This window comes from Hordeum vulgare, chromosome 3H, assembly GCF_904849725.1.
Source record: "Hordeum vulgare subsp. vulgare chromosome 3H, MorexV3_pseudomolecules_assembly, whole genome shotgun sequence".
NCBI classification, from domain to species: Eukaryota; Viridiplantae; Streptophyta; class Magnoliopsida; order Poales; family Poaceae; genus Hordeum; species Hordeum vulgare.
Genome location: NC_058520.1, coordinates 530,891,457 through 530,913,899, shown reverse-complemented (window position 1 = coordinate 530,913,899; position 22,443 = coordinate 530,891,457). Strand labels below are relative to the sequence as shown.

At 47.6% G+C, this 22,443-nt stretch overlaps 1 protein-coding gene across 1 annotated transcript; it reads right to left on the bottom strand.

Annotated features, from left to right (window-relative positions):
- Positions 1-14,893: 14,893 nt before the first annotated feature.
- LOC123444729 (expansin-A2) lies at positions 14,894-16,688 on the bottom strand. Its single transcript, XM_045121550.1, has 3 exons — positions 16,470-16,688; positions 16,013-16,319; positions 14,894-15,668 (listed from the first exon to the last, which is right to left on the bottom strand). The coding sequence occupies exons 1-3, from the start codon at positions 16,606-16,608 to the stop codon at positions 15,365-15,367; spliced, it is 750 nt and encodes a 249-aa protein (XP_044977485.1). The 5' UTR covers positions 16,609-16,688; the 3' UTR covers positions 14,894-15,364.
- Positions 16,689-22,443: the final 5,755 nt, after the last annotated feature.

Sequence of the window (22,443 nt, the reverse complement as noted above, 5' to 3'; positions counted from 1 at the left end):
CCGTCATGAACTGCTTCATCCAGACACCCTCCTTAGCTGCCTCCGAGGCAGCCATGTACTCCGCTTCACATGTAGAGTCTGCTACGACGCTTTGCTTGGAACTGCACCAGCTTACTGCACCCCCATTAAGAATAAATACGTATCCGGTTTGTGACTTAGAGTCGTCCGGATCTGTGTCAAAGCTTGCATCAACGTAACCCTTTACGGCGAGCTCTTCGTCACCTCCATACACGAGAAACATCTCCTTAGTCCTTTTCAGGTACTTTAGGATATTCTTGACCGCTGTCCAGTGATCCACTCCTGGATTACTCTGGAACCTGCCTGCCATACTTATGGCCAGGCTAACATCCGGTCTAGTGCAGAGCATCGCATACATGATAGAACCTATGGCTGAAGCATAGGGGACGGAGTGCATATGCTCTCTATCTTCATCAGTTGCTGGGCACTGAGTCTTACTCAATCTCGTACCTTGTAACACCGGCAAGAACCCTTTCTTGGACTGTTCAATTTTGAACCTCTTCAAAACATTATATCAAGGTATGTGCTTTGTGAAAGTCCTATCAGGCATTTTGATCTATCCCTATAGATCTTAATGCCTAGAATGTAAGCAGCTTCTCCTAGGTCCTTCATAGAGAAACTTTTATTCAAGTAACCTTTTATGTTCTCTAAAAGCTCTACGTTGTTTCCAATCAGTAATATGTCATCCACATATAATATTAGAAACGCCACAGAGCTCCCACTCACTTTCTTGTAAATACAAGATTCTCCAACCACTTGTATAAACCCAAATGCTTTGATCACCTCATCAAAGCATTTGTTCCAACTCCGAGATGCTTGCACCAGTCCATAAATGGATCGCTGGAGCTTGCACACCTTGTCAGCATTTTTAGGATCGACAAAACCTTCGGGTTGCATCATATACAACTCTTCCTTAAGGAAACCGTTAAGGAACGCCGTTTTGACATCCATCTGCCAGATTTCATAATCGAAAAATGCAGCTATTGCTAACATGATTCTGACGGACTTAAGCATCGCTACGGGAGAGAAAGTCTCATCGTAGTCAATTCCTGGAACTTGTGAAAAACCCTTTGCCACAAGTCGAGCTTTATAAACGGTCACATTACCGTCAGCGTCCGTCTTCTTCTTAAAGATCCATTTGTTCTGAATAGCCTTGCGGCCCTCAGGCAGTATCTCCAAAGTCCACACTTTGTTCTCATACATGGATCCTATCTCGGATTTCATGGCTTCTAGCCATTTGTTGGAATCTGGGCCCACCATTGCTTCTTCATAATTTGCAGGTTCATTGTTGTCTAACAACATGATTGATAAGACGGGATTACCGTACCACTCTGGAGCAGCGCGTGATCTCGTCGACCTGCGTGGTTCAACAGAAACTTGAACTGGAGTTTCATGATCATCATCATTAACTTCCTCCTCAACCGGCGTCGCAACGACAGAGGTTTCCCCTTGCCCTGCGCCACCATCCAGAGGGATGAGAGGTTCGACAACCTCGTCAAGTTCTATCTTCCTCCCACTCAATTCTCTCGAGAGAAACTCCTTCTCGAGAAAAGTTCCGTTTTTAGCAACAAACACTTTGCCCTCGGATTTGAGATAGAAGGTGTACCCAACTGTCTCCTTTGGGTAACCTATGAAGACGCATTTTTCCGCTTTGGGTTCTAGCTTTTCAGGCTGAAGCTTTTTGACATAAGCATCACATCCCCAAATTTTAAGAAACGACAACTTTGGTCTTTTGCCATACCACAGTTCGTATGGCGTCGTCTCAACGGATTTTGATGGTGCCCTATTCAAAGTGAATGCAGCTGTTTCTAATGCATAACCCCAAAATGACAACGGCAAATCAGTAAGAGACATCATAGATCGCACCATCTCTAACAAAGTACGATTACGACGTTCGGACACACCATTACGCTGTGGTGTTCCAGGCGGTGTTAACTGCGAAACAATTCCACATTGTCTTAAGTGAGCACCAAACTCAAAACTCAGATATTCACCCCCACGATCAGACCGTAGGAACTTGATCTTCTTGTTACGATGATTTTCTACTTCACTCTGAAATTGCTTGAACTTTTCAAAATGTTTCAGACTTGTGCTTCATCAAGTAGATATAACCATATCTACTTAAATCGTCAGTGAAGGTGAGAAAATAACGATATCCGCTGCGTGCCTCCACGCTCATCGGACCACACACATCGGTATGTATTATTTCCAACAAGTCACTTGCACGCTCCATTGTTCCGGAGAACGGAGTTTTAGTCATCTTGCCCATGAGGCATGGTTCGCACGTGTCAAGTGAATCAAAGTCAAGTGACTCCAAAAGTCCATCAGCATGGAGTTTCTTCATGCGCTTTACACCAATATGACCCAAGCGGCAGTGCCACAAAAACATGGCGCTATCATTGTTTACTCTAACTCTTTTGGTCTCAATGTTATGTATATGTGTATTGCTATCGAGATTCAATATGAACAATCCTCTCACATTCGGTGCATGACCATAAAAGATATTACTCATAGAAATAGAACAACCATTATTCTCAGACTTAAAAGAGTAACCGTCTCGCAATAAACAAGATCCAGATATAATGTTCATGGTCAACGCAGGCACTAAATAACAATGATTTAAGTTCATCACTAATCCCGATGGTAGTTGAAGTGATACGGTGCCGACGGCGATTGCATCAACCTTGGAACCGTTTCCTACGCGCATCGTCACTTCGTCTTTCGCCAGCCTTCGTCTATTCCGCAGTTCCTGCTTCGAGTTGCAAATGTGAGCAACAGAACCGGTATCAAATACCCAGGCACTACTACGAGAGCCGGTTAAGTACACATCAATAACATGTATATCAAATATACCTGATTTTTCTTTACCCGCCTTCTTATCTGCCAGATACTTGGGGCAATTGCGCTTCCAATGACCCATACCATTGCAATAGAAGCACTCTGTTTCAGGCTTAGGTCCAGCCTTGGGTTTCTTCGGCGGATTGGCAACAGGCTTGCCGCTCTTCTTCGAATTGCCCTTCTTGCCTTTGCCGTTTCTCTTGAAACTAGTGGTCTTGCTCACCATCAACACTTGATGCTCTTTACGGAGTTCAAACTCTGCGACTTTCAGCATCGCAAACAACTCGCCGGGAGACTTGTTCATCCCTTGCATGTTGTAGTTCAACACAAAGCCTTTATAGCTTGGCGGCAGTGATTGAAGGATTCTGTCAGTGATAGCTTCTTGCGGGAGTTCAATCCCCAGTTCAGCTAGACGGTTTGAGTACCCAGACATTTTGAGCACATGTTCACTGACAGATGAGCTTTCCTCCATCTTGCAAGCATAGAATTTATTGGAGGTCTCATACCTCTCGATCCGGGCGTTCTTCTGAAAGATAAACTTCAACTCCTGGAACATCTCAAATGCTCCATGACGCTCAAAGCGACGTTGAAGTCCCGGTTCCAAGCCATACAAGACTGCACATTGAACTATTGAGTAGTCCTCCTTACGTGCTAACCAAGCGTTCTTAACATCCTGATCAGCCGTAGCGGGTGGTTCATCTCCTAGCGCAGCATTAAGGACATAATCCTTCTTTCCAGCTTGTAAGATTAGCTTAAGATTACGAGCCCAGTCTACAAAGTTGCTTCCATCATCTTTCAACTTAGCTTTCTCTAGGAACGTATTAAAATTCAGGATGACACTTGCGTGAGCCATGATCTACAACACAAATACATACAAAGTGGACTTAGACTATGTTCAAGATAATTAGAGTTCAACTTAATCAAATTATATGCCAAACTCCCACTCAAAAAGTACATCTCTCTAGTCATTTGAGTGGTTCATGATCCACTTACACTATCCCAAGTCCGATCATCACGTGAGTCGAGAGTAGTTTCAGTGGTAAGCATCCCTATGCTAATCATATCAACTATATGATTCATGATCGACCTTTCAGTCTCATGTGTTCCGAGGCCATGTCTGCACATGCTAGGCTCGTCAAGCTTAACCCGAGTGTTCTGCGTGCGCAACTGTTTTGCACCCGTTGTATGTGAACGTTGAGTCTATCACACCCGATCATCACGTGGTGTCTCGAAACGACGAACTGTAGCAACGGTGCACAGTCGGGGAGAACACAATTTCGTCTTGAAATTTTAGTGAGAGATCACCTCATAATTCTACCGTCGTTCTCAGCAAAATAAGGTGCATAAAAGGATTAACATCACATGCAATTCATAAGTGACATGATATGGCCATCATCTCGTGCTTCTTGATCTCCATCGCCAAAGCACCGGCACGATCTTCTTGTCACCGGCGCCACACCATGATCATCCATCAACATGTTGCCATCGGGGTTGTCGTGCTACTTATGCTATTACTACTAAAGCTACATCCTAGCAAAATAGTAAACGCATCTGCAAGCACATATGTTAGTATAAAGACAACCCTATGGCTCCTGCCGGTTGCCGTACCATCGACGTGCAAGTCGATATTTCTATTACAACATGATCATCTCATACATCCAATATATCACATCACATCGTTGGCCATACCACATCACAATCATACCCTGCAAAAACAAGTTAGACGTCCTCTAATTTTGTTGTTGCATGTTTTACGTGGTGACCAAGGGTATCTAGTAGGATCGCATCTTACTTACGCAAACACCACAACGGAGATATATGAGTTGCTATTTAACCTCATCCAAGGACCTCCTCAGTCAAATCCGATTCAACTAAAGTTGGAGAAACCGACACTTGCCAGTCATCTTTGAGCAAAGGGGGTTACTCGTAACGATGAAACCAGTCTCTCGTAAGCGTACTAGTAATGTCGGTCCAAGCCGCTTCAATCCAACAATACCGCGGAATCAAGAAAAGACTAAGGAGGGCAGCAAAACGCACATCACCGCCCACAAAACCTTTTGTGTTCTACTCGAGAAGACATCTACGCATGAACCTAGCTCTGATACCACTGTTGGGGAACGTCGCATGGGAAACAAAAAATTTCCTACGCGCACGAAGACCTATCATGGTGATGTCCATCTACGAGAGGGGATGAGTGATCTACGTACCCTTGTAGATCGCACAGCAGAAGCGTTAGAGAACGCGGTTGATGTAGTGGAACGTCCTCACGTCCCTCGATCCGCCCCGCGAACAATCCCGCGATCAGTCCCACGATCTAGTACCGAACGGACGGCACCTCCGCGTTCAGCACACGTACAGCTCGACGATGATCTCGGCCTTCTTGATCCAGCAAGAGAGACGGAGAGGTAGAAGAGTTCTCCGGCAGCGTGACGGCGCTCCGGAGGTTGGTGATGATCTTATCTCAGCAGGGCTCCGCCTGAGCTCCGTAGAAACACGATCTAGAGGAAAAACTATGGAGGTATGTGGTCGGGCAGCCGTGAGAAAGTCGTCTCATATCTGCCCTAAAAGCCCCATATATATAGGAGGAGGGAGGGGGACCTTGCCTTGGGGTCCAAGGGATCCCCAAGGGGTCGGCCGAGCCAGGGGGGAGGACTCTCCCCCCCCAAACCGAGTCCTACTTGGTTTGGTGGGAGGGAGTCCTTCCCCCTTCCCACTTCTTCCTTTTTTTTTCCTTTCCTTTGATTTTTTCTCTCTTGGCGCATAGGGGATTGGTGGGCTGTCCCACCAGCCCACTAAGGGCTGGTGTAACCCCCAAATGCCTATGGGCTTCCCCGGAGTGGGTTGCCCCCCTCCGGTGAACTCCCGGAACCCATTCGTCATTCCCGGTACATTCCCGGTAACTCCGAAAACCTTCCGGTAACTAAATGAGGTCATCCTATATATCAATCTTCGTTTCCGGACTATTCCGGAAACCCTCGTGACGTCCGTGATCTCATCCGGGACTCCGAACAACATTCGGTAACCAACCATATAACTCAAATACGCATAAAACAACGTCGAACCTTAAGTGTGCAGACCCTGCGGGTTCGAGAACTATGTAGACATGACCCGAGAGACTACTCGGTCAATATCCAATAGCGGTACCTGGATGCCCATATTGGATCCTACATATTCTACGAAGATCTTATCGTTTGAACCTCAGTGCCAAGGATTCGTATAATCCCGTATGTCATTCCCTTTGTCCTTCGGTATGTTACTTGCCCGAGATTCGATCGTCAGTATCCGTATACCTATTTCAATCTCGTTTACCGGCAAGTCTCTTTACTCGTTCCATAATACAAGATCCCGTAACTTACACTAAGTCACATTGCTTGCAAGGCTTGTGTGTGATGTTGTATTACCGAGTGGGCCCCGAGATACCTCTCCGTCACACGGAGTGACAAATCCCAGTCTTGATCCATACTAACTCAACCAACACCTTCGGAGATACCTGTAGAGCATCTTTATAGTCACCCAGTTACGCTGTGACGTTTGATACACACAAAGCATTCCTCCGGTGTCAGTGAGTTATATGATCTCATGGTCATAGGAATAAATACTTGACACGCAGAAAACAGTAGCAACAAAATGACACGATCAACATGCTATGTCTATCAGTTTGGGTCTAGTCCATCACGTGATTCTCCTAATGACGTGATCCAGTTATCAAGCAACAACACCTTGTTCATAATCAGAAGACACTGACTATCATCGATCAACTGGCTAGCCAACTAGAGGCATGCTAGGGACGGTGTTTTGTCTATGTATCCACACATGTAAATGAGTCTTCATTCAATACAATTATAGCATGGATAATAAACTATTATCTTGATACAGGAATTATAATAATAACTATACATTTATTATTGCCTCTAGGGCATAATTCCAACAACACTTACTAGCGCACTTACTCGGATATCGTCCCGGGGTTCCAAGATTTTCTTGTATAAAGACGCGATGGAGTCATACGCTCCCTTGGCGTCACCCACCATCAGCTCCACCTGCACCATGGCGTCCTTGGCGGCCCCCACCTGGTCTTCCGGGAGGTGTCGGGCGTCATACTGAATGGTTGACGGACCCGGCACGACAGAAGACTCCTTGGGCATCCCAAGCTCCGCTCCAGTCGGTTCCGCCGCGAGGAGCACCGTCTCAGTCGGCGGCATCGTCTCGGTCGGCGGCACGTTCATGGTGGGAGCAGCAGCAGATGGGACAACCTCAAGGACAAGCGTCAAAGCTGGCCATGGCCCCCTTTGGTCTTCGTCCTCCAGATGAATCATCTCCGAAGGAAGCCCGACTGAACAACATGAAATTACAGAAAAAGGGCAAGATTAAAGACAACACTCGCGAAGCAATAATACAAACTCTCGGAGTTGTGACAACGTACCTTGCTGGGATGTGGCAGCATTATCCGTATCCATGGGATCATCGTCCTAGCGCAGCAGAGAGGTGGCGGAGGTAGCAGCTCTGTCGAATAAAATCCACTCGACGGATAAGCATGAGTTCAATCAGATACTGAAAGAAGATGGGAGAACAAGACACTTACGCTGAGGCGACTGGAACAGCGATCCTCATCCGAGGCAAACCTTTCCGAGGCTTGGGCCCGCTAGGTTTGGCCACCTTGGACGGCTGGTCAGTGGGCTCGGCAGCGGCGTCCCTGGTCCTCTTCACACTCCGAGCACTCGGAGCCACGGGAGAGGCTGGCGGAGCACTCAGGGCCGCTGGAGGAGCCGGCGGAGCCGCGGGTTCGTGACGGCGCTTAGTTCGATGCTCTGATGGTGGAGGTGGCGAGCTCTGCTTCCCAACCTCCTCCTCCTCCTCTTCGGTCTCCTCTTTCGTCTCCCCACTGTCGGAGACGTACTCGGCGCTGTCCACGCTGCCCTCCTGACTGCCCTCCTCTTCCTCAGCTGGATTCCCGTTCGAGATGGCAGAATACCAGTTGGTCCACTCCTGCGCAAAACACAGTCGGCAACGTCGGCAACGTCGGACGTCAGGCGGCGGTGCAAGGAAAGCGATAAATCTAAGAAGATTGAAAGCATTCGACAAGATGTACCCACCTCATTCGAAGGAGGATTATCGGCGCGGAAGGGCTTCACCCGCCGGGCTCCTCGGGGGTTGTCGCATGCGCCTGTGATGCCGCGGACCCACGCTATCACAGTCTCCCCGGTCATGCATTCTGGATGAGTCCGAGTGGAATCCTCAGGCCCCGCGTAGTGCCACATGGCGTGATGTCGGGCTTGTAGCGGCTGGATGCGCCGACCCAGAAAAGTCTCCAGCAAATCCGTGCCGGTGACTCCCTTGCGGATGACGGCTATCAGCGCGTCGACCAGAGGCTGGATCTGGATCTTTTCCACCTTTGAGAGCGCAAGCTGCCTAGGAGGGGCCGGACGGTCTAGGCTAAAAGGTGGCAACCCAGTCGCAGCATTCGGACAAGCGATGCCCTGGCAATAGAACCAAGTCGATTGCCAGTTCCTAACTGACTCGGACAACTGGAGAGGGGGGTAGCTACTCTTTGTTTTCTTCTGGAAGCCTAAGCCCCTGCAGAGCTGGAGGAGATGGGTCTTATCGTCCGACTAGCTAAGCTTTTTGATGGTTTGGGACCTAGCGGAGAAGACGTACTTAAAGAGCCCCCAGTGGGGGGACATCCAATAAAGCACTCGCAAAGGGTGACGAATGCGGCAAGGTGGGCTATCGCATTCGGAGGAAAATGATGGAGCTGCGCCCCGAAGTGATTCATAATACCTCTGAAGAAGGGGTGGGGAGGCAAGGAGAAGCCCCTGAACACGTGGCTGAGCAGCAGGACGCGCTCCCCCTCCTTCGGCGCCGGCTCCGTCTCACCCTCCGCCGGCAGCCTCCACGACTTGTTGGCGATCATGTCGTGCTCCACTAGCTCCAGCAAGTCGTCCGCCGTCACCGTGGAGGGGAGGAAATCCCCCTGGATCCAACCCGCCGGCAGTGGCCGCTGTCGCCGCTAAGCAGGGGCCGCCCCCTTCTTCTTCTTCTTCTTCTTCTTCTGCGACTCAAGTTTGCTAGTCTGCCCCTTCGTCATGGTGAAGGCAACAGATCTGCAGAGGAGGAGAGGAAGGAGGAGGCTTGGAGCACGTAGGGAGCTACGATAGGAGCGAGGTTAATGCGAGGAAGAAGAGCAGCGCAACAGGAAATCCCCGCCGGAGGGGCTTAAATAAGCTTCCGACTGAGTAACTAACAGGTGGCCCCAAAATCTTATCCCCCCGACCGGCTGCTGCGATGTTAGTGGAGAAGATAAAGGCGCGGTAATCGAGGCGGCAGAAACAACTCGATGGCGATGTCGTCATCCCCGCTGAGCGCGCGGCAACTGAAATTTGAGGATCCCAGAAAATCCGCCGCTGTCAGTTTGACCGGTCACATCGAAAGATTCCGCGGAAGCACTCGGGCCCTGACGGTTCGTTTCACTGGTATATTCACTCGGATCACTGGTTGAAAGGATAAAATGGATCGGGGCAAACAACGCCAAAGTCACATCCATACCAGTCGAATCCGTACTCCAGGCATCACTTCATCCTTCCAACCCCGATCCATTCGGGGACTAATGATGGGGTTATAGTCCTAGGATAGGGTCATAGGCCTGCCCTGTAGGTCCTACCCAAGGACTACCCTTCATAGAGGACAAGGCCCTTAGACAGTTCCGACTGAACTAAGGACTCCCCCCATCATCCAGTCGGTGACGAGCATTCGGAGCGTATTTAACGTACCGACTGAATTCCACTTTGTACATCGTAACCTCCCAGGAAGGCAACGGTCATACGTTTTCATACACCATTATTAACATTTAAGGCATACGTTACCTGTAACGTAGGCATTTACTCGCCACTATTCCACCCCTGTCCACCGGGCCATTATGAAGGGCATCGCACTCTATATAAGCCGCCCTTCCCCACTGGTGCAGGGGTTGGCATTTATTGTAATCCTATATTCCACTCGACACTAAGCTCCCAAGAGCACTGAGACGTAGGGCTTTTACCTTCACCGTAGAGGGGCCTGAACTCATACATCCTCGCCGTAGCTAAGGCTCTGTCCATCCTTTCGTACCCTACACATCTACTGTCAGACTTATACCCACGACACCGCCAATACTCGTCGTATTCACGCGGTAGATAACACGCAGCTCTACCTGCGAACCTCCGCACCACCGCCACCGCCCCTTGCCACCTGGATCCCATCGCCAGGACAGCCCTCTCCCGAACACCCAAGCCTCTCTAGACTACGCTTTCATGAAGACACGCAAAGCATCGCCGCCGCCCAATCACGTGGATTTTGGACTTTCCTTCGGCAGGGGGGAGATGGAATTAACCACATGACACCACACACCACTCACTGCTGGCGAAACAACGCCCCCATGAAGGTAACGACACTAAGCGCTGCCACCGCCACATCCGGAAGGTATAGCAGGAATTTACCTTGGGTTGGAGAAGAGGGAGTGGGTGGAAGGGATCTCGTCGGTGCCTCCAAGGAGGGAAGCATTGCTCGCAGGCGATGTCACTGACGTAGATGGCCAAGCCACCAAAGGATATTCTTCTCGGCCCAACTCACACCATCGTGCGCAGCCACCATCAGCCCGGTGAGACAAGATCATCGGCGCGAGATCCAGAGGGAAGTGGACCACACGGGAAACTTCAGATCTAACGCCACGAGCACCGCGAGAGCAGACTGTCGGCCACGAGCAGTGCCTATCGTCGTTGTCGAGGACACCGACCCTCTCCCACGAGCACCGTGAGCCGCAAAGATGGCTTCGCCTCACCATGCAGGGTCGTCGCGCTGGAGCACAAAGGCCCCCGCCAATCCCGCAGCGACGAAATCGCCGCCACCACCTTCACCAGCAACCGCACGGGCTTGTCCGACAGCCTTCTCTGGTGACGGCAAGGAAGATGAGGGGGTTAGGAGTGGCAGTGCGGGTAACCCTAATCGCCTCCCGAGAGGATGACGCGAGGGCCAAGAGATACAGGGGGGGGTCACAAATGACGTTGTTTCAAAGTGCATCGAGATATAATGGCATGCGCTAGAGAGTGGATTTCTTGCTTTGGAGCTCCATACAGCCCTATTTTAAAAAAAAAATCAAATTCATAATTTAAGGTTTTGCAAAAATCTATAAAAAAATACACACGAACATTGAGTGTCCTAAAAATTTGCAATATTTCATGATCAAATACAATTTTTTGTGAGTTGGCTAAAAAACATTGTCTTTAGTTTGAACTATGATGTATTTCTAAAAAAAATCATAATTTAAATTTCAGGAAAAAAATACACATGAACATTGAGTATATACTACGTTTGTGAAAAGTACCATGATCAAATATGCTTTGATGTGAGTTGTATAGAAAAAGCAAAATCGTAGACTTTTTTAGTGAATAGTGCATGTGTTAGAAATATATTATTTTTTTGTAGCGTTAATCATGTTGTATTTTGTTATGAAAATTTAGGAAGATGTGGTATACATCCTTATTTTCATCTTTACCTGAAAAATGACTTATCGCTTCTGCTGATAGATATATTTTTTTTTGCTTTTTATAGAAATATCCCTTGGGTTTCAGTTTAATAAGTCCGTCTCCCGTCTAAAAATGACTTTTTTTAAAGATTCAAATGTTTTTCAAAAATCCATATCTTTTAAACCGTGACTTCAATTTTAACTTTTTATATACGAAAATTCATTAAAAAATATATAGAGTCTGAATATGATGTTCTTTTTATCCATTAACCATTTCTAAATGTTGTTTAGGTACATATTAAAATGCTTGAAAACATAATTATAACTTTTAAGCACCAACTCTAATTTAAAAATGTTATATATGAAAATAGATTAGAAAAATGTGTAGAATCTGAACATAATGTTGCTTCACCTGTTAATAATTTTTAGAATGTAGGATGCAACCTTGATTAGTAGTGCACAACCCGGCTTTCTTTCGTATTAGTGTCGTCCCAAATTAAAAATGAACACCTCGATAAAAACAAATTGGAGACAAAAGAAACCTGGGAAGAAGGACAAACGGCAAGAATGATAAGATGTCATGTCGAAATAAAGGGCTCGTTCGCAAACACTCCGGCTCCCAACTCCGTGGTGGAGCGGAGCGGAGTGCAGTTGATTTGTACGGAGCTGACATTCTGTCGCTCCTCATTTTCAGCTCCGAGGGAGCGGAGTGGCCGGAGCGGGCCGTTTCCGAACAGGCCAAAAGGACGTAGAGTTATTGAGATCTTGAGACATGGTTATTGTGTTGTGAGCGTGTGGTCTTTCTTTGTCTCGTTGAAACGCACAACCTCTTTTGCTAGCGTGTAATTATTATTATTTTGGAAACTTTAGAATATGATTTTTTGTAGTTTCAAAAAAACAAGGATCCATTAAAGAGCAATTTCGCACTTGCGAGCACTATTTAATTTCCTAGTCCTTTTTCTTCCAGATTCTTTAGCCACATCACGTGCCACAGCAAGAGCTGTTAATTAATGGGGTGAAAGGAGAAAGCCATTCTCTATTTGGCACCCTACTTACCAAATAAGGGCCATTCTGTAGCGAGCAAACAGGGGTTAAAATCAGTGGTGGCCCGTCCATGTACCGGTTTCTCTTTGGAAAACGCTTCTCGTTCCGCCGGTCGCGCGACTCGCATGGCTGGCTGGCTAGGCTTGTAAAAAAGTTTCATTCAGATTTACTGCAACCATCGTTTTTTATTTTGCTATAATTTGTTTATTAAAAAGTTACATCCACATTTGATTGCAACTCGAGTTTGTTGAATTTTTTTGCTACAACCGGCGTTTGATTTTTGTTACAACCGTGTTAATTTTTGCTACAACCGGTATCATTTTTTGCTGCAACCATTTATTAAAAAAATTGCATATACGTTCGTGAGAGTCGCAACCCGAGTTCATCGGATTGTTTTGCTACAACCAACACTTTGTTTTGCTACCAGGCATCATCAGTGTCCTTTTTTTGCTACGACCACGTTGTTATTTTTTGCTACAATCATATTTTTGTTGCAACCGTGAACGAAATTTGCTGCATCGAGTGATTTTTGCTGCATGGAAGATCTAACGGTGCGGCCCGTGGATCTGACGACTGGGCTGCGACCGGCGCGAGCGCCGACCTCTAGTACTGTCCTTTCTCTTTGCACCAGTTTTATCAAATATTTTAAATTTCATGAATATTTTTCTTTTCTTTTCTTTATTTTATTTGCTTTGTTTAATCAGTTTTCTTTTTTTTTATTTCCATTTTTATTTTTGATTTTTTTGATTTTTGATTTTTGATTTTTGATTTTATTCAAAAAATCACGAATAAATTTTTGAATCCAAAACAATTTTCATACTATGGTTGTTTTCCAAATTAGAGAACATTCTGATTTCATAAACATTTTTTAAAATGTCTAACTTTTTTCAAGAAAATCCTTAACCACTTTTTGAAATTCATGAAGATTTTTTAAAATCCTTGCCAATCCTTAACCATTGATGACGAGGAGGTCTCCGAGCTCCTCCAACCTCACAAACCCACTTCCTCAACAACCAGACGTGCCTGTGTAGCTCCTAGCGCCTCCAGTACAAGTCACATGACCCCGAGGAATCATTCCCCCGATGCCAAGCTCCGCCAATCGTCGTCGTTGTTGGAGTCAACTTCGGTCTTCTCCGACGGTCATGTTGGATGCGATGCAACACCCCGAGAGCTCACCGGCCACCTTGCCTTGCTCGTGTGCCCACCCACCTTCTCCCGTGTGGGCTTGTGCTCGTCGTCGTGCGTGCTTGTGTTCCGCTCACCGGCGCAGCCGGATTTGAGCCGCACGAGTTGCTGCCCGTGCCCCCCACATTTGGCCAACTCACTAGTTGGCCCTGTCAACTACAGATTGTTTGACTAAGTCTATGGGCCCACATGTCATACACTATCGCTATTCTTTTGTTTTCTTTGAGGTGGATCCCACCTATAAGTGACATAAGAAGATAGGGGCAAAAATGTCCAACGAACACCCCTCTGACGGTCAAACGCCGTTCACTGGACGAAAATGACACGGAAGGGTATTTCCATAATGTCTTCTAACGAAAGAGAGGCAAAGTTGAGCACTGTTTTATTTTAGGGGTAAAGATAAGGTCGGGTCAAAGTTAGGGAAAAAAATGAAAATGTCCCTTTTATAAAACAAGAGTTGACACTAATGAAGCTCCATCTCTACGACTATTGTTACAAACTATGGGTTGGCCAGTTTACCTATCTCACCGACGAGGAACTCCACTCCGTGAGAACAAGGTTCCAACACCGGTTGAAGACCATGAATGGTGTAGGGAGTGGCGGTGGAAGGTTTGGTATGCCAACTTTCTGCATGGTCCTATGCAACAGGGAGCACGAACCAGAGGGAGTCGCCACCATGGTCACTTGCTAGTGACACCATGAGATCCGAGGCACTGACCATGTCGTGCTAGGTGGGATAGTAGACTATCGGGAGCGGACGGGACGAAAAGAAGGGGTGATGTGTCGATAGCTGGAGAAAGTGAGGAAGAACACGGAATTGGTCGAGTCAGGTCGGATGAAGGGGTACATTATTTTTTCTCTTTTTTTTAGTAGAGGCATTTGTGTCAATGCAAAAATACGGGGTTAAATGCGGGTCCCTTGTTTTGATAGTATATGTGTTCAAGTGCCTATAATGAAATCTTGAGATTGTGCGGAATTTGGAGTTGCTTTATTCGAATGATAAAGAAGTGGCATTTCTTGAGTGGCAAATACCCAATTAATTGAAGAACCTAAAGCTATAGACGATGGCTGTGAGGGATTTGGGAAGTGGAATCCTTAGTAATTAGTATGGAACATAGTTGCTATGTTGTAAGTACATCTTAGGATTTATACAAGCATTATAGAATCTGTATGAACCCAGTAAAAAGACTCAAACTGCAGTGTCATAAGTCAACTAAGCAAAAGTGTTTTCGTTTTTCTTCCAAACGACATAGGACAACGGGCAGCTGAATATCAGTTGATGGCATATCATATACTTAAACGGTTAAGCCATAAACATGCATTGTCCAGGGTCTTCAAAATAACAAGTGTGCCCCCACAAACATTTCCCAATCATATGAAGGGATTCGTAGGTTTTACAACGCAACAACAGAAGTTACAAGACACTCTCGACACACCACTCCATGTACTTCTAAAGTACTCTCACATAAATCACCTTGTGGTGTTTCCACAATGCAAGGCTACACTAACAATGATTAAAATGCTCAACTCCACAAGAATAATAACTTATTTATCTCTAGTACAAGTGTCCTACTAGTATGAGAGAAGGGAAGGCCTAAGCGGGTGCTGATCAGCAGCAGCCTCGGAATAGCCAAAGGCCTCTTTTGTAGTACTCCTTCTGTCCTAAAATAACTGTCTCAATTTTGTACTAGCTCTAGTACAAATATAAGAACGAAGAGGTTTCCTTCTTCCCTTGCTCAAGCTCCAAACCAGTGCAATCCATGCATCCAAGGGGTGATCTCGCTAGAACTGGCCTCCTTCGAAGGTCTGGCCAAAGGACCAGCCGGCCGGGGCGGCGTTGTTGCTGGTGACGGTGCGGCCGTCGCTGAGGGTGACCCGGAAGGAGAGGCTCTGGCCGTCGAGGTCCGCGTTGCTCTGCCAGTTCTGACCCCAGTTGCGGGACATGGCCTGCCACCCGGAGCTGGACCCCTTGATGGAGACGGACTGCACGTCGCCGGCGCCGGCCACGTTGGTCACCAGCACCAGGTTGAAGTAGGAGTGGCCGTTAATGGTGAACCTTATCCCTCCCTTCTTCACACAGGGCACCCTGCAGCACAATCCGTGAATACGAAATGTTAGTGAAACCGCAATAGTAGTTTAGTTTCTAGTGGACTGATGATTGGGTCATGCAACTTGGAACACATCATGGTCAAGTGAACGTGACGCCTAAACTATTTCGAACAGCAGCTAGAGTTGCTGTCAGGCGATCATGCGGCTTGCTCTCCTACAGAGTTAACAAACCGAGACCCAACTAAACCAAATCTGCACTCTGGCCCACCTAACATGGACTGAGATGATCCATCGACAGTTCGACACCGACACGGGGCCAGATCAAGTAGAGTTTGTGCACGCGAAAAGGTTGGTAACAGCAGGCTCGCTCGACCGTCTCACCTCCGGTAGGAAACGGGCACGATGCCGGCGCGGTAGATACCGATCTGGAGGTAGGCTGGCTCGGCCATGTCGAAGTGTGCGCGCGGTGGGTTGCACCAGCCGCCGTCGTCGTTGGGCAGCGCGTAGTTGGGCGGGCAGAGGTTGGTAGCGGTGATGGTGATGCTGCCCGGCACGCACGAGCTGCCCTGGCACTTGAGCTCGTAGCACGACCCGCACGCCGCGCCGTCGTTGAACAGCGCCGTGCTCAGCGCCGCCGTGTTCGTGCCGTAACCCGTGCTGTACAGGTTCCCGTAGCCGCACGCGCCGCCTGCAGGACGCAACATGAAACCAAACCATACAGGACACCTCAGTTAGACACTGTACGTACACTCATGTCGGGAACCATACACATATATAGCGGTGGGTAGGTGTTTCTTGCTTCGACAGTGTAATTAACACTGATGATTGATGAACTCACCCATTGTGCCGGACGCGTCGCCGCCGCCGTAGAAGGTGGCGTGTGCGGTCTGCCACGAGCCGTAGTCGCCGGCGGCCCGCCGTGCAAGGAAGCAGAAGGCGGCCGAGAAGAGCAGGAGCAGAGCATTGGAGGAGGCCATTGCAGAGCAGCTGGTGCCTTTGTAGCTCGGTTGCTTTGCTCGGGCACGGATGGAATGGTTGCTTGGCTGTGAAGAGAGAGTTGCTACCGGCTAGGTATTTATAGGCGAGTTCTCGAGTGCTCCTGGCCGTTGGAATCGTTAATCGCTTTGCCGAACGGCGGAGAACAAAAGTCGGAGATGGACTGCGTATCCATCCCCATCCCCGGCCCCGAAGCACCGCCGACCACGAGGAGGAACCACGACGGCGGTTAGCACATACGAATCCGGCGCACATGCGGGTGCTCGTCAGGGCACTGCACACAACGAGTCAGCAACTGGCCGCGTGCGTACAATTAATTTCCAGATTAAGCTCGTCTGCCCACATGGATGTGGCTCTCACGAGCTACACGCCATGGATTTCGCCAGAAGAAAAATAGTACGTACTTAATATACACCTTCCTGACGCGCGTATACCACGATTCAGTCCGGATCAAGATGTTGCTCATGAATTATTGCACATCCACAAGTCAACCTGCTAATGAAGTTCACCACGAACGGGATTTACTCTGACTTCTTCAGCCTATACCACCTCTGCCATGCATGTGACTATTTGAACATCTTGGACGCCTATGAAGGCTTGGCCCCGTAATGCAAAACAGAATTTGATCTGCTGATAGGCTTGAACGTCAAGGATGGACCAAGCCTTCTGGCCTCTCTTTACGCAAACTGGGGAATCATGGACGCATCTCCTTCGCCACTGTCACGTCTCTGTAAGACTGTGCTGGGACCTTGTTTATCTATTTTGCAGAAAAAATCAATATGGTGCCGCCAAGTAAAGCTGTTTTAAATTGAAATTAACGCAGACGGACCCAGGCCGAACACAACGCACTAGGGGCGACATGGGCGTTGTAGAAAAGGAATTTGACGCGAAAACAAACCGCGTCAGATTCCTCCCCTTGGACCCGCCGATTCAGCGACTAAAACCCGAGCCTTGCCGCCGCTCGCCGCACACTCACCATCCCCCATTTCCTCATTTTTCACGCCTCCAGCGTCGAAAACTCCCTTGAGGCCATGGCGAAAAGTTTCCCTGGCGATGGAGCGGCGGCCAACGGCCTCGTCCGCCCGTGGCTGCGCGAGTGGGAGGCACGCCTGCTTTAGGAGGCAAACTACCCGACGTCGCCCGACTTGTGCGTACCGGGCGCATGGCGGCTAAGCGCCCCCGCGTCCTCGCCGCCCTCCGACGCGGAGAACCCCGTCGATCAAGATCACGCAGATTCGGGTGTCCTTGCTGGAGCGCGAGCAGCAAAGGTACGCCCCCGGACAACCATGCCCTCTGGACGACGTATTTCCAGCAACGCCACGCCGAGCAACTGGCGTCGACCAATGGCGCCACGGATCCGAGGAGCAGCCACAACTCCCACGGTCGCCGCCAATGATGGGGTGTCCCCGGGCGCATGCTCCACACCGTCCTCGAGCACATCAAGAGAGGCAACGAGTCGTCGCTGGAGTACCCGATACCATCGTTGTCTCGCCGGAGCGATAGCCCGTGGCTGCCGAGGCGCATGGAGCCGTCGTCCTCCGTCTCCCGCTCCTCCGACACGACGGCGCCGCTCGTCGCCGTCAAGCCCGAGCTACAGGAGACGCTGCTCTGTCGGCATAGCTGTGACGGCAACCTCATCATAAACGAGGGTCGCCGCGACCCTTCCCCACGCGACCACTTTTGCCTGGTCAAGCCAAGGAAGAAGACGACGACCGTGGTCAAGCATGAGCATGTGGACATGGCTGCCGACCTCGAGAACGGCCTCGCCTTGTCACGTGACGACTATGTCAGGGAGGTGATGGAGTGTCAGCGCCGCACTCAGGAGGAAATCATCGATCGGTGTTGGAGATCCAGAGCGGGGCAGGGTTGCAGCAAGGACGACGGCATGGAGAACGAGCCATCGGGCGACGACGGCAACGACTGCACCATCTTCTACAGCCTCCTCGGAATGAACTAGGCTCGGGGCGGCGACGACGACGACGTAGTTTTTTAGGTTTTTATGTATGTTTTTTAATTCACCTAAATATGAATGAAACTGCCTATATTTCATCCAAAATTGAGTAAATTTCGCTGGGTTTGGGCGTTTCGTTTGAAGTTCAGCTAAGTTGTGTTCGCGGCTGGAAATCGGCAGCCCCTTATGCTAGAAATTTCGCCGACGATGCCCCAAATGACGCTATTTTCGTCCAAAAACGTCCTTGAAAGGCCACACGGCTCGAGATGCTCTAACCTCCATGTTGATGCTTGTTTCTTGGGAGCTATGAAAAGAGCATAATGATAGGGTCTTCAGCGAGATCACGTAGTCATAGTGTGTAAGATCAAGGAGAAAGTGACTTTTTGCGCTCTTGAGAACGCCAAGCAATTGTGTGAGGTCAGAGTGGCGATCTTTTTTTTCCTCCAGTGTTGGATCTCTTGTTTTAAACCTCTCTCTTTGATAAGAACATCTTCAATAGACAATTTATATATAAAAATACCTAACTTTTAAATCTTCAAAAGCAAAAAATGTTGCTCCAACAAATAGCCCATATGTAAAAAGAATTACATGATCATTTTCTTAAGATGTAAAATACAACAGCTTGTGGTGCACATTTGCATCACGAGATACATGTGATATAAACGTGCGGCCGCCCACGAAACCACCAACCGTCCATTCATTTTCCTTCCCGCTTGCGACCGCCCGCCCACCCAAGCACCAGCAGCCGGAAATCACCGTCGCCACCGCCCAAATCGCCGCCACCATCGCCGTCACCGCTCTAAATCGTCGTCGCCACCCTCTCCTGCCCTCGCTCGTGTTGCCTCCCCCGTCGGAGGACGTCTCGCGACCGCATGTCCGCCCGAGCACCAGCCGCCAGAAATCGTCGTCGCCACCGCCTAAATCAACGTCGTCGTCGTCGCCACCACCCCAAATCGCCGACGCCGCCCTAGCCAGCGTTGCCTCCCCCGTCGGAGGGCGTTTCGCGACCGCCCACCCGCCCGAGCACCAGCTGTCAGAAATCGCCGCCGTCACCGCCCCAAATCACTGTCGCCTCCCTCCACCACCCTCGTGTGCGTTGCCTCCCACGCCGGAGGGCATCTCGCGGCCATCCCGGCACCACCGATTCGGGAAGCAGCCGCGGTAGGATTTGTCGACTCCGGTGATCCGACAGCCCGTATAGCTCGTCTCCGCCGGCCGTCGTGCTCCTTTCTCCTCTGCATCACCGTCCGCGGCAGCGACCGGCTACCAATCCAACCATCGGCCATCTTCTTCCAGTGGCTGAACAGCAGCGGCCACTGGCCGGTTTTGCATCTTTGTTTTGGACTATCTTTTGAGGTTGTTGTTTTATATCTTTGTTTTGGATCATCTGTTGTAGTTGAGCTTTTTTTCGAAGATGTAAAAAGCATTTTTTGGTGTTTCAAATTTTACATCACCGGTTTGAAACATTAAAATATACATCACCTATTTGAGATGCTCTAAATTAAAAAGGCAACACTTTTACCTTGTTTTAGAAAGGGAAAAAGTGAATCAGGAAATGGTTTGAGATCAGCCCCATTGCCACACCGATCCGCAAATGAAAATTGTAATGCCACGATCAAACTAGAACGTGTTTATTCAAGCCAAGCCATTTCAATCATTTGGGTTCAACCCTCGGTTGAAACGCTATGTCATAACCCTATTCAACTCTTACAATGGTAGAAACACTGTTAGTTATACACATCGCCTATGTACATAACTCTGGACCAGCCCATGTAAGCTTTCTTTTTTTTCTCTACGCATTTCGGTTCTGGGAACCTTTTGGAAACCTTTGGTCAGGGTTTTTTGGAGTTATTTTGCTTTTCTTCATTTCGTTCAGGTTTTCCTGGTCCAGGTTTTGTTTGGTTTTCACGAATTTTTCTTGTTTCCGTTCTTTGTTTTCCTTTTATTTTTATTTATTAATCTTTTTTATATCAGTGTACTATTTCAAATTCTCGAACCATTTACAAAATTTATTTTTCTGCAAATTCATGATTTTCCTAAATTAGTGAACATTCTTTTAAAGGCACAAACTTTAAACTATTGAGTTCATGTACATTTCTTGAAATCATAAAACTTTTCTCAAAATCATGAACTTCTAAATTTTTCATGAAAAAAATTGAAGTCGCAAACTTTCTTTCCAATAGGCAAACCTTTTTCAATTTCATGAACATTTCAAAATTCATCAACTTTTTTTTAGCTATTAAACTTTAATCAAAATTTTGAAATTATTTAAAATTCAGAAAAGAATAAAATTCATGAACATTTTGTGAATTCGCAAACTTTGAGCAAATTTGTCAACATTTTTTTCAAAGTTGCAAACATTTTTTTCAAATTCTTGATTTTTTCCCTAAAAGTCAACGGTCAACTAGTCCATGGCTCAATGATCAACCCATCAACTGTTCAAACCAGGCAAGCGAGCGACCTCGAGTAGCTAGGTGGCCCACAACACGAGTTCACGTGGCTAACGCGGCAAGCGTTGTATAGGAGCCCTTATGATATGTGTGTGTCAATCAAAATGTGTTCGCACATCTACAACATGTGGGCCTGAATCCCAAAAGGGAGATGGAGACGGAGCGAGTCAAGGCAAAAAAGACACGACACAAGAACATGTTCACAGGCAAGGAGTGGGTGAACGCCTCGACCATAGTATAAGAAGCAACGAATCGCTAGAAGCAAACATCGACGGATCGATCATAACCTAGTGGCGGCAGCTATTTGCCTCACCTCTCTCTCAACCTTCCCCCTATTCATGCTCCTTCCAATTTCAGCACACTTGTTCTTGTGGCTGTTGGATTACAGATGCTCCCAATCCTATTCATGCACTCAAGTCAGAACTAATAGAGAGCCACTAACACGTGGTATTTATATCCACAACAAATCCCTCCTTTTCTCCATTTTGTCAAGATCAATCATCAAGATGCAATATCAGAAGTCGGATTGTGTAGCTCAGGAAGTGAAGGAGAAAATTACTAAAGAGGAACTCAAGTATATCTTTTAGCAGCTCAAGGATGAGCTTAAGGAGCATATCAAGGCCTCGGTCATGACCCGGTTCAACGCCTAGACACTTTTGATCAACATGTAGGTAAAAAATTTGCAAGGGGTGGTTGATTTACTACCGAATCAAGTCTATCACGACTACGACCATGGCGGTGAGGAGGCTACGTTGATGGATTCCATGGATCTATGGACACGGCAGGGAAAATCGCCTCAAGACAACTTTCTAGCATCGAAAACCCCTTGGGCCAGCAGTGATGATGTCGACATCTTACCCCGGACAAGGTCGATGGAACCCCAGCGGTTGTATGACACATCCCAAAATGTTGGCAATTTTGGAATTTAAATAATTATATTAGGGTTAATTAAATAAAACCAATTTTTTTCTTGAGAATGCATGATTTGTAGCTAAAATCCACAAGGACTCTCAAATAAATGTTAGATTTTTTCAGAACCCAAAAACCATTTCTAGGGATTATTTAAAATGCAAAAATCGTGTCACAAAATTACAAAATTGTGTGACCCTTGTAAATAAAGTTTCGGGTTGGAAAACAATTTCAGTAAATCACATATATCTCTACTTTTAAAATGGGGAGTTGGTAGCCGGAGTTCACGGTTTATTTTTGTCAATCCTCCCACCTTCATGTGGGTTTTTTCGTCTCTCCACCCACCACCCTGGTCCGTCGGTTTATTATTGTCTCCACTTTTTTATTACAAACTAGCAATTTCCTAACATATAACAAATCAATAATCTAACTTTCTCAAGTTATCCAAATCAATTGATCCCTCCCATTAATACAATTTATTTTAAGAAGCAAATAATACAATTAAA

Bases quoted from the DNA above. Each gene is read 5' to 3' on its own strand.
- LOC123444729 (XM_045121550.1), bottom strand. From the start codon at position 16,608: ATGGCCTCCTCCAATGCTCTGCTCCTGCTCTTCTCGGCCGCCTTCTGC. The intron at 16,320-16,469 runs GTGAGTTCATCA...TGCGTCCTGCAG, and splicing joins CGACGCGTCCGGCACAATGG to GCGGCGCGTGCGGCTACGGG. The intron at 15,669-16,012 runs GTGAGACGGTCG...ATTGTGCTGCAG, and splicing joins GTGCCCGTTTCCTACCGGAG to GGTGCCCTGTGTGAAGAAGG.